The following is a 15,343-nucleotide window of genomic DNA, read 5'->3' on the forward strand; positions in this document are numbered from 1 at the left end:
TAAGTCACATAGATGATTCTGGGCAATCAAGGATCATACAGTGTAAGGATATTTGGCAAATCAGCTTTGGCTACATGGTTATATCACTTGATAGCAAGCAAACCTAACTGAGAATAAAGAATTTGAAAATATTTCATAGGCATTAAAGAAAAATTAGTGTTATTTCAGCACTGTTGAAATTGTTCCAGAGAAACTGGGAGAATTTTTGCTTCAATCCTGTTTGGCAGCATAGCTGCTTTGTAAGATGCAGTGATAAAAATATTGGCCACATAAAATGCTACTATGCGCCTTGTGGTAGAACTTGTGGTCTACGAAACTAAGCCAAACACAGCCCACGAGGAGCTCAATAAAAACATAATTGCTTGTTGTTTTACTGGCCTATGCTAAAAGAGAAATGGCAAGCAAATTACAGATACATTCCATTAAAAGCATCACAGCAGCATTATTCTATTATACAAATACATCACATGCAAAATTCAACAAATCTGAACAAATGTATCAAATCTTAAGGCCTGGATTTCCTAGGTAGCTCAAGATCAAGCCCATTCTAACAGATAAGCACTTGTTAAGATAAGTCATGCCATCTGTACTTTTGTCATTGCTTTGGTTGCTAGAAGGTGAATGCAGACTCATTCAGCTACAGGGAACATCATATAGCAATGGCAACATTAAGCATTCACTTAGACATCATGGCTCAAAAGTCCATCTAACAATAGTAGGGTGTGTTGCTTATGAAAACTGGATGAAAATTAAACACATATCTTATATATCTCTTGAATACCATTTGCAGCAATAAAAGGGGTGTGAAGTGGATTCTATTAATACTTAAGCAGTATGTTTGTGGGTTTTTTAACTGTCATCTGGATGAAGTGCAATATAATGTTGCATTGTTATAATACTATTGTGATTATAAAATGCTAATTTAAAATATTTATATGTTAATTAAAGTATAATGTCAGGAGTCCTGAGCTGTGACTACAATCAGCACAATTCACTGCTCTGTGTTTTTACAAGGCCTGTGAATTGTGCAAATTGCAGAAACAGCATGGAATTCTTATTGGCCAATCAGGTATTTCAGTTACCCCAGCCCAATTTATAATGCATTCAGCTGTGCTATACTGTGCAAATGTGACTTCTTCAGTGGCAACATTAATACTGCAAAGTATGGCCATAAAACTGGTACTGCCTCAGCATTAAAAAGTTTGTAGAACACAGTTTGTGCCACAAATTAAAAGAAAGAAAAGCAATAAAGCTGTTCAATCTTTTTATGGTATGCAGAAAAGCTACACTGAAGGAGTTGAAGGAACAATAGGTGGGGGAGTGGTACACCCCCTACTACATCAGCTTAAGGTAAGATGCATGTTCTTCCTCTGTTTGCACTTGTCCAGAACAGAGATGTTGTTGCTAGTTAACCTATCAGAGCCCAACACTGCTGGAAGCAGTTTGGTTACACAGGGTGAGGCGCCCGTTGTCATCTCATGTTTAGCCCAAAGTAGCACTTTTAGCCAAGAAGAGCTGATGGGAAAGTCTTTCTCTGCACATCAAAGGGGCTCTGGGTTGTATTTAGCACTGCGTAAGCTGAGTTCCCTGAAACACTAGGACTTTCCTTTTATTTTCTCAACCTGCTCACCCCCAAAATATGCTCCCGGGGGACCCCCCTCGACCCTCTGGGACAGATCTTGAGCGTGTGCGAGTGCTGCAGGAGAGACGAGAGAAGCGAGTTCAGTTGAGCAAGCAAAAGTATGTTACACGAGTGGAACAGCAGGATTGGATACAATCCTCTGCCACAATTTCACGTTTCGTTTGCTTAGTTGAAAGGTTTCATCAAAGGAAAAATACTTTAAAACCCTGGATCCACATGCCGTGTGGGGTTTTTTCTTAATGTTTTTTTTTATGATAATAATAATAATAATAATAATAATAAATACATACATACATACATACAAAATTTCAGCTTTTGTTTGCTTAATCTGAGCATTTTCTCTTATGCACAAATAAATATAACAGAGTAAATTCATTACTCCCACAATCAAATGGAGGTTTTAGATTATTTTGAATTACTCTATTAAAACATGTGAATAATTACAAGAACTGGAGAAGTAAAAACATTTACTGGTGTATCTGGAATAATTTGTTTCTCTTACTGTATTCTTCTATTATACGATATGTTGTACTCTTCAAACATAGTAAGTCATTAAAAATTTAAATTTAAATTTTTAAACAATGTCTAAATACACTGGACATTTATATTAAATTGTGCAGTGCAACGGGCAGACAGTGTGAGCAAATGCCTTGAGCAGTGGCAGCAATGGGAAATGGTTCCCAGTTCTGTCAAGTCTACACCAAGACTGACAGAAAGAATGGACCACATTTTCATGAAACCTTATTTTTCATTAAAAAGATATTGCCAATAATAGCCTGACCCTTCACGCTGCCTAGACATGTACATTCTAAAGCTTTGATCCTAAGCACACCTATTTGAAAGAGTATCTAGAATTGAGGTTTAATTGTACCGAAAAGATTAACTAATCCTGTTAAAAAGGAGTCAAGAAAGACAACCTAAGCAATGAATAATTTCAGCTAGTACGTAGCCAAACCAAGTAACAACCCTTATTTTATTTTTTTAAAAAGGGAAGATTAAATACAAAGTTACGTTCTTTAGGATGGATATTTTCATTTTATATAAATGTTACAAGCTACTTACAGCATATACATAATGACACCTATGCTCCAAACATCACACTGTTGGCTATAGTCATGTGCACTGATCACTTCTGGGGCTGCCAACCAAGCAGAAAGAATATTATTAATAATACAAAAAATTACTTTTAAAATGCTTAAAACAAAGCATGTGCTGATGAGATATACTTTATTCCTCCCCGAAGCAAAAAAGAAAAGCAGCAGATGTTGAGATTAATAATGTACAGCCCTTAACAATTCATGCTGATGTGTCCTCACTTTGATCATTTAGGAATGATGACATTGTGGCTAAGTAATTGCATTATTGGTTTTCTTTCCAGCTATAAATTGAGAAAACGTTGCTTATAAAATACTGATAGCAAATGCTTCATGACACCACGTAAACACATTTCCATTTAGTAAACAAGTGTAGTGCATAAGGTTACATGCTGGATTTAAATACAGAAGGGGTTCTTTAAATATTCATTTAAGACAAATCTGAAAATGGGTAACATCAATTTAAAATATAAACATGCTTTTGGAAATAAAAAAATGGCTTCGAATTATCTGTTTTATATATTTATACATGCCCTACGATTGAAAAATATACATAAAGTTTTCTCACTAATCACTGGCTTGGCTCAGATGATCACATATCAGGTTACTAAATGGAGATATGCACAAACCTTTTCCCTGCACATTCTGCCCTTTCACAGCTCCCTTTCTGTTGGCCATGTTTAATACAAAAAGTTTCTAATTAGCCAAAGTTCTCCATTTCTCCGAACCAGGAAATTACAGTCACAAGTTTCAAGTTTGTTTAAGAACCTACTTCTTCCAAAGTGGGTAACCACAGTATCTCAGTTAAGACAACACATGAAAAGACTTTCCAGTTTCATAGCTGCATAACATGAAGAGAGGAGTGAAGGGGCTGCATACACAAATAAAAAGCTTGAATGTGTTTGATTTCAATACACTTAAAACAATTGCTTAAGGGTAAAGTTAGCGGTGCCTAATGTACTGTCCTTTAGTACAAGGTTAGTTCTCTTTGTCTGCCAAGGACATTTCACCTCAGAGAAAAGGGCAAGGTAAATAGTCATGCATCAGTACTTCATCCGTTTTGACACTGAAGCAAGTTAACTTTAATTGACTTAGTTTAGCATGTGTTACATAACCAACGGGCTGGCCTTCAAAACTTATTTAGTGTGTGTCACAGCTAGCAGAAAACATCCTTTTACTACATTCAGCTCTTGCTTTGAAGCTGTAAAGCAATTGCTAAGAGAGCATAAAATCTCATTTTGACATGCCATTATAATATCACAGCTATTGGATCAGTCTTGGTTTTAAACCAAGGGTCATAACAAGGCAGGAAACCTGATGTATGGTATCAAACCCAGGTCAACAACATAGCTTAAAATACAGAATGCAGAATACAAAAGCCAATTACAGAGAGGGTTGTCACACACAATACTGATTTCTAGATCAGAAAGTCACCATAACAAGCTGTATGCAGCTTCACAATGTCCTTGCCTGCTGAGCCAATGCAAATATAGTCATTTATATGAAACAAGTGGGGCCTTGCAACAAAATGTTGCAGTGTGGGGTGCATCTGTTTAGGGTTTGACACTTCCTGTCCTATTATTATTATTATTATTATTATTATGCCAAAGCAACGATGGGCAAAATGAAGACATTGTATATATACATCTAAACAAATGGAAGCCACCTATTCACAGACTGTGGGCTACAAAATAAAGTTTTATTCCATTCAAATGCCAGTCTTTCATGTGATGAAACTAAATGGGAATACTACCATATGAAGCACTGAACTTACCCATGTAGATAGGAGTCCCACAGGTAGACTGGAACATGCTTTCGCTTCCTCCCATCTTTTGTACAGCTAAACCAAAATCAGTCACCTACAGGAAACAGAACTCAACTGTCTTGAAAATTCTCTGCTGGTATGTAGTTGCAACTCTTTTATTCCTCTGAAGAGCTCATTGTTCATTGCAAAACCACTTCAGAGAGACCTAACGGAATCTGACTAGATTTCCCAAATGATCTCCTATAACAGCACACCTAAAGAAGAGAAAGCTCTGCACCAGTCCTTCTATAAATATTCAGAGCCGAGTTTTAAACAACTTTAATACTTGCACTGCAAATTGCACTAGCATTTGAGCATATGAAAAGTGATGAGCTTATTAATGAGATTCAAGCTAAGTGTGTGCTGCTATAGGGTCTGATCAAAGCACTTTAAAAAGCAGAATATTTTAGTTATGAGTTCATTGGGGGACATAAATATGGGGAACAGCAACAAGAGGGAAAGAAGCCAGGAAGGAAGTCAGACAGGAAAGAATCAGGAGATAAATGATTTGCTGGGTGTTTGGGACACACTCTTCCTCTCCACATACAGAGGAGACTCCACAGGTGCACAGGATGGGGTGAAGTTGGGGCAGACTCATCCATCCTTCTCGACTCCTCTATTCAGCAGCAGCGTAATGCTGAATGCTACCTCAACTGCCAGAACACTATTATGTGAGGGCAGAGACTGGGGAAGAAGAAGAAGCCCAGCCCAGTTTTGTATCCAGGAGCAGCTCACCAGGGGGAGTGGAGCAGCTATGCTAGCTTCCTGGCAGGTGGAATGCTGTTACTTAGGGAGGTATATGGAGACGTGCGAGGCAGCGAGGATGTTGGCATGGCACTAGATCAGTTCTGCAGGTCTGTTTGCACCACATCAACCTTTCTGCCATCTCAGTCCTCCTGGTCGGGAGGCCAACGTTAATGGCTCCCCTCCTTCTGGTGAGCCAATTCAGCTACTACCTCCCTCCACCTTCCTTGTTTTCCTGGGGCTTGACTTCCCTAGTAGTACAAGCTCCACTGTGTATAGTGCTTATTCCTGCGCCTAGCAAGAGACACACACGTGCACTGGGTCCAGGATACTGCATAGGAGATAGGATGTGAAGTGCCTGGGGCTGCTCTACTGTGGCCTGCCACACTGCTGTGTGCCTGGCACAGAGCAGTACACAGAGCAGTACTGTGCCAACAGAAATACACAAACATACCTGAGGAAAAGTTAATAACTACCTTGCTCCCTCCCCCCTTTTAATGAATCCTGAGAGCATCTTGAAAAGCTAAGCTACAGAAATATTTCACATTTTTCCACTGCACAATGAAGCATTCCCCCCCCAAAATACAGCTTTTGTTGTTAGTAGAACAAGAATTTATTCATGCCATTTTTGTTCTTCCTTACAGAGGTTCTCTGTTTTAAAAAAGTAACTTTTTCCTAGATAAATGACTGGTCCACCCAAGGACCAGTCCACCAGCTGCTTCCTTGCACTTATTTGCATTTGTTCGTGAGAGATCACAAGCAGAAATGTAGTAATATTATTTTCTTCCAAGGGGGTTCAGGAAGATATATGTGAGGTTTTTTTCTATTTTATCCTCACAACAACCCTAAAATATAGGTTTGCCTGCAATGGAGTGACTGACCAAAAATCACCTGGTCAGTCACTTATGGCTCAGTTGGGGTTCAAACTCAGATGTCCCTGGTCCAAGTACAACATACACTACCCCATAATGCTGCCCTAAAAGGTAAACTAGTGGCTCAAAGATATATTCAGCAGCTACTCCTGTGACTGGCAGCTTCTAGAGCAACTGCTACCACTATCTGTATAATGCTAGAGCAGAAAACCATATCCATGGTAGGACTGGGAAGAAGAAAAATAAGGGACCAAACACAATAGAAATGAGTGAGTAAAAAAGAGAAATATCAGTTAAATTATATGGCATAAAGATCCGTGAGGCTACCACCTCACTGAAGCTAAGCAGTTCTGGGTCTGGTTAGGGCCTTGATGAGAGACCACATGCATGGAGCCTTGAAAGGTGGAATAGAAATGTAAGTAAGTAAACAAATAAGTATGCCAGAATATAGGACTTTTCCTGCCGAGCCCAACTGCTGGGATTCAGTTTCTGCTGGCCTAATCTACTAAGAAAGTATGGAAGGGATATTGGTAGTAGACAGAGACCCAAATGCAGGTGGGTAGCCATGCCTTGGCCATTTCCCTGTGGGTGGGACAGACCCTATTCCAGTACGCTGGTCTAGGGTGTTGAAAGCCTCAGGGCCTCTGAAGGATACCCCCCCCACACACACACACACAATAATCGAGAGCCAGTGTGGTGTAGTGGTTAAGAGCGGTAGTCTTGTAATCTGGGGAACCGGGTTTGCGTCTCCGCTCCTCCACATGCAGCTGCTGGGTGACCTTGGGCCAGTCACACTTCTCTGAAGTCTCTCAGCCCCACTCACCTCACAGAGTGTTTGTTGTGGGGGAGGAAGGGAAAGGAGAATGTTAGCCGCTTTGAGACTCCTGAAGGGGAGTGAAAGGCGGGATATCAAATCCAAACTCTTCTTCTTCTTCTAGTCTTTGTGGGATACCAATGCTCACTGAGCCCAAAGACCACATTTAAAAGTCCAAAGCAAAAGGTCAGTTGTGACAGCAATATGGCACTTATGGGCAACATTCAAATTTGGGAGAAACTACAAGGATGGTGAAGAAAACAAGGCATAGGGTAGGCAGATCACAGAGGCTGAGCATAGTCCCAAAGCAGCCAAAACAAACGGGTTTTCTCTTTAGTCTTCCCAGGAAAAACAAACAAACAGAAGCTTGAATGTACCACATTGACACCAACACAGGGGAAGTAACAAGGCTGCACAGTCACATCAGCAAGCTGTCACAGCCCAGTCTGCAGAGGCAGGGGAAACATGACTGTCCTCGCTCTTCCTCTCCCTTCCAGTGCACAGCACAAACAAGCCCCAGCTTGGGAATTATTGTGCATTTCTCCATGCAGCTACAAGCAAAAGTATGTTCAGAAGCAAACACATGAAGAGAAATGCCTGGTGGAATGTTCTTGTGAACTTGTGCAAAGAAAAGTTCAGATTCGCACAGAACACTCTAAGTAAAATACAATTTATCATAGTGTGCTGCTTTAGTTACTGCAGGTTGAACCTCTGTGCTTCGGTTCTATGTGTCAGCATGCACTTTTTATACAATCCTCACAGCCATTTTATAACAGCAATAAAATTTTTAAGTAAGGATAAAGTAATATATAATTTAGCAACCATCAAGTTCCAATTATTTCCACACAAATAAATGAGTGTAAGTTCTTGATACGTTTAATGCGTTTAGGTAGTAAATACTTATAATATCCAAAGTCTACAAAATAGAAAGTAGATGATATGTAAAGCATCATATGTTTTTCAAAATTACTAAAATGTTTAAAATAAATTGGCAGTATGCATAATTCATACTAATTACAGCTCCCCAGCTCACTCTTGCTAATGGCTTGGAACTATATCCAAAAAGGTATAAGAATAACACAGTGCACTTCTAAAAACATTTCTTTTTAAATGGCCTATAACTATACTACTCTTTGCTCAACAAGAACTTTCTTCAATGGCACTTGACTCCTACATTCTTGTCAATTGTTCTTATCTCAGACCTTTTATTTTTGGCTTGATTACACCATTATGTTTCAGTTCAAAAGCTACTAATAGGCATTTACTTGGAAACTTGACTTCTGATTCCTGGGTTTTAAAAAAACCACAGGCAAAAGTACTGCTTAAAGTAAAGTGTTGCAATTTCTGGGCTTACCTTTATATTTAATTTCATTTCATTTTCTTCATCAATGTCACTGCTTTTAACTAAAATGTTTTCCAATTTCAGATCTCTGTGAACAATATCTGTCAAGATGGAGAACAAAAAGTAAGTGTTATTTATCAATTGCATTGAAAATATTCTGACATAAATGTTTTAAACCCTTTTGATTGAGTAATTTATGAGCTACACTTTTAGTGCATTTTATCCTACATTAGTGCACGTTGCAGACACCGTTTTCTTTTATAGAAAAAGTCTGGTCTGTACGTTCCAAATCTGGATCAAACTTAGATCCGTTCTTCTAATAAAGGGAAAATCATAATTTGAATAATATGATTTGTCATTTGATGCACTTTAAAAGCACCCATTTGTAAAATTAGCATATCAAAGGAAATCATCCAGCTAGCTTCCTGTGCTCAGAAGGACAAAGCATAAGGTTCATCAGAAGTAAAGATGAACAACTCTTTCTCATTTTGTCCCATTTCCCATTCACAGTTGTGCTCTCAGTTATTATCCATAATCAATACAAGTATTTCGTATTATATTTTTGTAAGAAAAAACACTGCAATGCCGCAGTTTAGCTGGCTGGCCAACTGCGGCACAATGGCAGAACAATACTCAGGCGAGGGTAGGGTGGGTTAGGTGAACTGTAAGGGGAGGGGGCATGGGGTTTGAAGGGTGTGCAAGGGGAGGGGGTAACAACAACAACAACAACAAAATTAACAACAACAACAACAAAATTATTATTTATACCCAACAACAACAATAACAACAACATTTTGCACTTATTTGCTGAAAAACGTTACTGCTGTAATGAACGAAGAAAAATAATTAGGAAAAAATAGGATAAAGTAATGGCATTTTAACTAGTAAACGAGCAACAAAAATGTGTGTCTTAAAAGAATGTTGCTTTTCAGTTGATAGGGCCACAATTATACTATGAAACAAGTAAGAGATACAAAATTGTGATGATGAGATATAATAATCTATAAGAGCGTAATAATCATCACATTACCTCTTTTGTGAAGATATGCTATTGCTGAGGCAAGACTCTGAATGATGTGCCGTGTCTCATTCTCTGTAAATTGACCTTTTCTTTGTAGAATCTCTCTAAGTTCTCCATCCTCACATAGCTCCAATACAAGGTACACACGCTAACATTAAGAAATAAACAATATAAATGTGTGTGTATAATATGGAATAATTAATATATATTTTCAATCTAAATGCCTCAAATATTTAGTTAAAAATAGAAAAATCATTTTTGTTTTAGAAAGATTGAAGAATTAATATTCTTCATATTTTTGAACAGCCAACTACAGTGGTACCTCGGAGGATGAATGGAATCTGTTCCAGAAGACCATTCGACTTCCAAAACATTCAGAAACCAAGGCGTGGCTTCTGATTGGCTGCAGAAAGCTCCTGCAGCCAATCAGAAGCCATGGAAGCACTGTCGGACGTTCGGCTTCCAAAGAACATTTGCAAACCGGAACACTCACTTCCAGGTTTGCAGCGTTCAGGAGCCAAAACGTTTGACTTGCAAGGCATTTGGGACCCAAGGTACAACTGTATTCTTAAATGTTACAACATTTAAAAACTGAAAATATAAAGTGATATTGGTTATAAGTGCTTTTCAAAGAGTCATTCAAGGTAAAAAAAAAGGGGGGGGATAAAAAAAAGAAGAAGAGTCATTCAAGGTGAAAAATGTGGAAGGACCCTTTGCACAGCTCACTTCCCTGATAAACAGCTTCTTCATAGGTCTTTTACTCCTAGTGGGACTATATCAGAGCACCCCTGGGTGGCTTGGGAGCTTCAGCACCCTCTCGCCCTCTATAAAGCCCCATCTCCACTTTATAGGAACTGAACTGCAATACAATTCTAACACAACCATCTGTCATCATCACACATGGTTTGCACCTTTGGGTTAACTGCATTATAGGATTTCTATTGATAATGTCTTACCTTGGGAGTCTCAAACACCTGTTCAAGATGTATGATATGCTCATGGTTTACTGTTTTTAGGATGCTCACTTCCCTTTCAAGTAGTTTTACTGCAGAACTCCCCGCCTTTAAGAGGGAGAGAAACACATTTCTTGCGGCAGCTTCAAAGTCAGGTTCCATAGCCTTAGTCCTGTCAAGCACCCCTACCAGAACTTCATGAGACAAACACATAAAAAGCTAAACCAAGCCAAGGTAGGCATGGGTTGTTACATTCATAAGAGGAATGATAAAACTATCCCGATATTTGCAATAAGATACAGACAGGTAAGTGAAGAGAGAGCAAGAGGTATGGCATACATGAGTTGCAAGATACACAGAAAAACAAGCCTATAAACCATCTGAAACCATCAGAGGAGTACCAAGAATAAAAGGCTCTATATTACTCCAATTAGATGTTACTTGTCCTAATTTTTTTGAGACTTGTCGACGAGACCAATATAATTTTTTTTAATGTAGTCAATAAAATCCCACCAGACTCGCAGGCCTTTTTATGTATGGTATTTTAATGGATATGTAGTTTTTACCTGCTCTTTTAAATATATTAGAACTAGAGTTATTTTGTTTTTAATTGGACTTAGCTCACCTTGGAACTGTATGTTGAGGTGTGGGCTAGAAGTGCTCCAAATACATACATAAATAAATATCCCCATGCAGCCTTGACCCTCTGCTCAGGCTTGAAATGCCAACAAGTAGAGACAGCAGACTGAATTGAGATATGTAAGGAATGTGCAAGCCTTCCATTCCCCTAATGGCCTAGTGATATGCCACAGCCTTCTCACCAAAAGGGAAAGAGGAGGGTAGAAACATGAGCCTCTTGTGCCTGATAGCATTCCCTCTGTGGTTGGGTGATGAACCGGTGCAGGATAGATCATGCACTGCGTAACTCAGTAATTACAAAATTGATTCTGCAATTATTTATCCAAATACAATTCCTGGAATTAAAATATTCAGAAAATACTAGGCAGTTCAAAACCACTTACTTCATTTGAACCATTTGTTTGAAAATGGTAGCATTATTATTATTATTATTATTATTATTATTATTATTATTATTATATTTGTATATCACCCTTTATCCATAGGTCTCAGAGTTGTTCACAATATTATGTCTCATGTTTTCTGAGAAATGAAAGTTGAAGAAAACTGATGGCAGCATGAAAATTGCACCATTTGCAATGTGAATTTGGGGCACATAAATGCATTGTGGTGATTAATTTGTAATAAATAATATTATCATTGTCTGAAAAATAAAAACTCATACTCCAATACAATTGAAGCCTACCTTTTCCCGGTTCACTTTCTTGATTGCCCACTTCATGCCTGTTTCTTTGTCTGTTACTTCAATCACCACACCAAAGCTGCCTTGTCCTAATTTCCTTCCAAATGAATAAATTTGCTGCAGTAATAAGAAGAATAAGAAGAATAAAATTAACAAGTTGAATGTTACAGAGGAACACTCATGTAAGACTCATCCAGACTTGGTCTTGCCCCACCATTCCCCCCCCCCCCCCCCCGGAGAAACCCAATCTTTACTGCTGAATTGGACCAAACGCCAGCTGGGCTTTCTGTGGACTGACATTTGCTATGATTCATTGGTAAAGAGCAGGTTTTCTCATGGAAATCTGTGGGACCAGGGCAAAACCGCTCAGACCTATGCCCAGAAAGCATGGGGCAAGTGGAAAACTGCTCAAACCTGGGCTTTCTAGGCACAGGACAAGTGAAAGTGTGGATGAGCCCCTAGGTTATGTTAGTAGTCAAATATATATGAGGAAAATATCCTCAAGACTGATGAATTTCACTAAATATTCAAATCCTTATTACTGAGGAACGTTGAGTTTTGCAGGACATCAAAAAACCAGATTGTGATGACAGGGGCAGGGGGCTGACAGCAATGGTGTGTGCTTTGCACTTGAAAAAGAAGGCACTTGCAAAATAAATGTTCTAGGATGCTTTCAGGAAAATACACAGGTCTTCCATTTTATACAGTGGGGCAAAAGAATCCTAACTTTACATACATGCTGATGGTGACTGATCAGGAAAGGGATATTGGGTGTGTGGTGGACAGCTCAATGAAAATATCAGCCTAGTGTGCTGCTGCTGTAAAAAGGCAAATTGAATGCCAGGGGATCATTAGGAAAGAATAAAAAACTAACCTGCCCATATCATAATACTTTATACATATATATGGTGTGGCTGCACCTGGATTACAGGGCACAGTTTTGGCCACCACCGATTGCAAAGTATATTGTAGAACTGGAAAAGTTGCACACGATGGCATTCAAAATGATCAAGCAGCAGGAGCAGCCGCTCAAGGAAATGTTTTTGGTGAGGGAATGTCTTCCTGGCCCCATCTATTGGCTGACGAAAGAGCAGCTGCTCTAATACTTGCTTTCCTTTTCCCTTCCCCATTTCTTTTTTCCATTTGTATTGTGTCTATTCTGCATGTATGGGCTGCCTTTTCTTTAATGTATGTTCAGTATTTAGAAAACCGCAAGTACTTTACAAGCTGCTGTTGTTATTGCTATCAATGGCTAATAGTCATTATTATCAATATATATTATCTCCAGTATCAGAGACATTCTGCTTCTGAATAGCACTTGCTAGGGAACACAAGTAGCGGAGCATTATTCCACTCATGACCTGCTTGCAGGCTTCCCATAGGCATCTGGTTGGCCACTGTGGGAACAGGGTACTGGACTAGACTGGCCTTTGATCCAAGGCAGCAGGGCTCTTCTTAAGTTCGTAGAATCCCAAATAGAAAAGTGCTGTATCTACAAAGTACATAATTTTGCTAACAATTTGTTGTTTGAAAAATGGGTTTAACACCACATAAACTACTTGTCGTCCCATTAATCCATTTGTATATTGTAGCTGTGTCCACTCCAGCCCTTTTTAGCTCCATTGTGTTCACCAGGTTGCTTTAGATGTTTTGGCCAAGCAACCTGAGGATGCCACCGTAACAGAACAGCAAAACTGTTCTGATAGATATAGAAATGCAAAAGAAGAAGCAGCTTGAATGAATATTATATTAGATTAACAATAATAAATGACCATTTTTATTGCCCCCTCCATCTTGCTTTGTTGAATATACAGTGTCAGGAGTCAGAGGATCAAACCCCCCATGGTAGGTTGCCAGGAATGGATAAGACAAGGAAAGTTCTTACCGATGCTTTTTATTCAATAGTCACAGAGAGAAGCTTAGATATGCAGTCTCTTGGAGTAATGCTGTTGTTCCAAGTGAAACCCCACCCTCTCCACCTCTCCCATTATGCATCATCACTATGGTGGCTGAGATGCCTTCTGCCTCTGAGCTCTCTGCTCTCCTACTTTCAATGCCTGCAGGGCTAGGGAGGGGGGTATGGAGTGCATCCTAAAGACACTGAGTCCATCAGAGTCCGTCAGTTGTCCCCCCCTCTGGTGGTGCTTCTACCTCCTCTCCCATTATCTCCCAGCTTTTCCCCTCATCTGCCTCTGAGCTGTGATTCCCTCAAACCCCTGTTATAATTCTGAACTGTCTCCTCCTTCTCTGGAAGGGTCTGGCTGGGGAGGCAGTCTCCACCATTCCTCCTCTGTCCAGTCTCTGACATCAAGCCTGATGAAGAGTGTTGAGGAACTTGAAAGCTTGCTTTTGACATTGAGATTGCTGCATTACAGAGGGTTGGACATGATGACCCTTTGGATACCAATCTGCAGTTCTGTGATTCTATGATACTGTATTATGTCAGTCAGGATGGTCCTTATACAGGCATTACCACTCTCCCACCCATGGACCAACACAGCTATTTACACAGCTATTTTTGCCATCTTCTAATTAAAAATTGTACCAAAAGTCTGGAGGAATGCACAACTACGAACCTGAATTGCTGCTCCATCTTCTATTCGCGTGTGAGGAACTTTGAAATCTGTATTACTGCCACGAATGCCTGGGGTGGTAATGAGCATTTTCCTCTGAGAGTCTGTTAGTTCTGACTTTGGCATCTTTAGGGACATAAAAAGAGAAGCATGAAATTAAAATACAAACCATTGTTTTAAAAGGCTATATGCTATTTTATGTACCTTCCGGCACATGCAGTAAGTTATATGTAAGTTATTACAAGAAAACGAGAAAATATATGAAGTGGGACGAGACCTAGAAAAGGTGAACTTATTAGATTTCAAAACAACAGATCGCAAAACAATCAAAATGTATGATGGAGCAGGAGGCAGCCAATGTAGTAGCTGTTGTTGAACTTCAACTCACCTCAGCCCCATCCAGTATGGCCAATTGTAATGGATAGTGGGAACTGAAGTCCAGTAACACTTGGAAGTCACCACATTGGCTACCCCTGTGTCGGAGTATGAATAAGTGGAAAAAAAGAGAGTCTAAAGACACCTTATATAAAAATATGTATTCCTTTTTCCTTTCTGATGCATCTATTTCAACAAGATTCCAACGTAATTTAAGCTTGCATTGCTTTTTTATGTTCTACTTCAGTTCTAGGAAATGCTTGCTGAAAAGCCAGTCTCACTCACAGAATCCAGATTCTGCAGCATGTCTCCCAATAAGCCTCTCTATTTCCTTGTTTTCTACAAGAGGACTACTATGTCTAGGCAGCAGGTGAGCAGTTACCCCCATGTACCACCAGCTGAAAGAGCGAAAGCCACTCTGAACAGCACCATCCTGCACTGATAGCTGGTAGCACACCAGCTATGGTCCCAAAAGGGATCATTCCCTAAGGGTGATGCACATGCTTCTCAGGAGAAGGTCCATGGCTCAGTGGTAGAGCATACGCTTTTCATGTCAAAGGTTCCGGGTTCCATCCCTGGTGTTTTTAGGGAGGGCTGGGAAGGATTCCTGCCTGAAACCCAGAGAGGCATTGCTAGCCAGTGTCAAGAATATTGAGCTAGATGGACTGAAGGTCTGGCTTGTTAAAAGTCAGTTTCCTATGTTCTATGTACTTATAGTCAATCCAAAACCCCATATTCAATACAAGACTCAAGACTGGGAAGAAACTTAATCTGAGTCCTGGAGAAGC

At 39.5% G+C, this 15,343-nt stretch overlaps 2 protein-coding genes across 26 annotated transcripts in view; both read right to left on the reverse strand.

Annotated features, from left to right (window-relative positions):
* Positions 1 to 15,343, reverse strand: part of DENND5A (DENN domain containing 5A) — a 609,609-nt gene that overhangs the window by 131,745 nt on the left and 462,521 nt on the right. The gene's annotated exons all lie outside the window — the stretch shown is intronic.
* STK33 (serine/threonine kinase 33) overlaps positions 1 to 15,343 on the reverse strand; it is a 54,592-nt gene that overhangs the window by 17,528 nt on the left and 21,721 nt on the right. For all 25 annotated transcript variants that reach the window (XM_083446617.1, XM_083446604.1, XM_083446616.1 and 22 more), the window contains 7 exons: positions 14,184 to 14,306; positions 11,611 to 11,724; positions 10,290 to 10,394; positions 9,343 to 9,481; positions 8,325 to 8,413; positions 4,511 to 4,595; positions 2,705 to 2,780 (listed from right to left, as the gene is read on the reverse strand). In XM_083446617.1, the coding sequence (XP_083302743.1) occupies positions 2,705 to 2,780; positions 4,511 to 4,595; positions 8,325 to 8,413; positions 9,343 to 9,481; positions 10,290 to 10,394; positions 11,611 to 11,724; positions 14,184 to 14,306 (731 nt within the window). The remainder of the gene's footprint in view (positions 1 to 2,704; positions 2,781 to 4,510; positions 4,596 to 8,324; positions 8,414 to 9,342; positions 9,482 to 10,289; positions 10,395 to 11,610; positions 11,725 to 14,183; positions 14,307 to 15,343) is intronic.

Source organism: Podarcis tiliguerta, assembly GCF_965153285.1.
Source record: "Podarcis tiliguerta genome assembly, chromosome: 1".
NCBI lineage: Eukaryota > Metazoa > Chordata > Lepidosauria > Squamata > Lacertidae > Podarcis > Podarcis tiliguerta.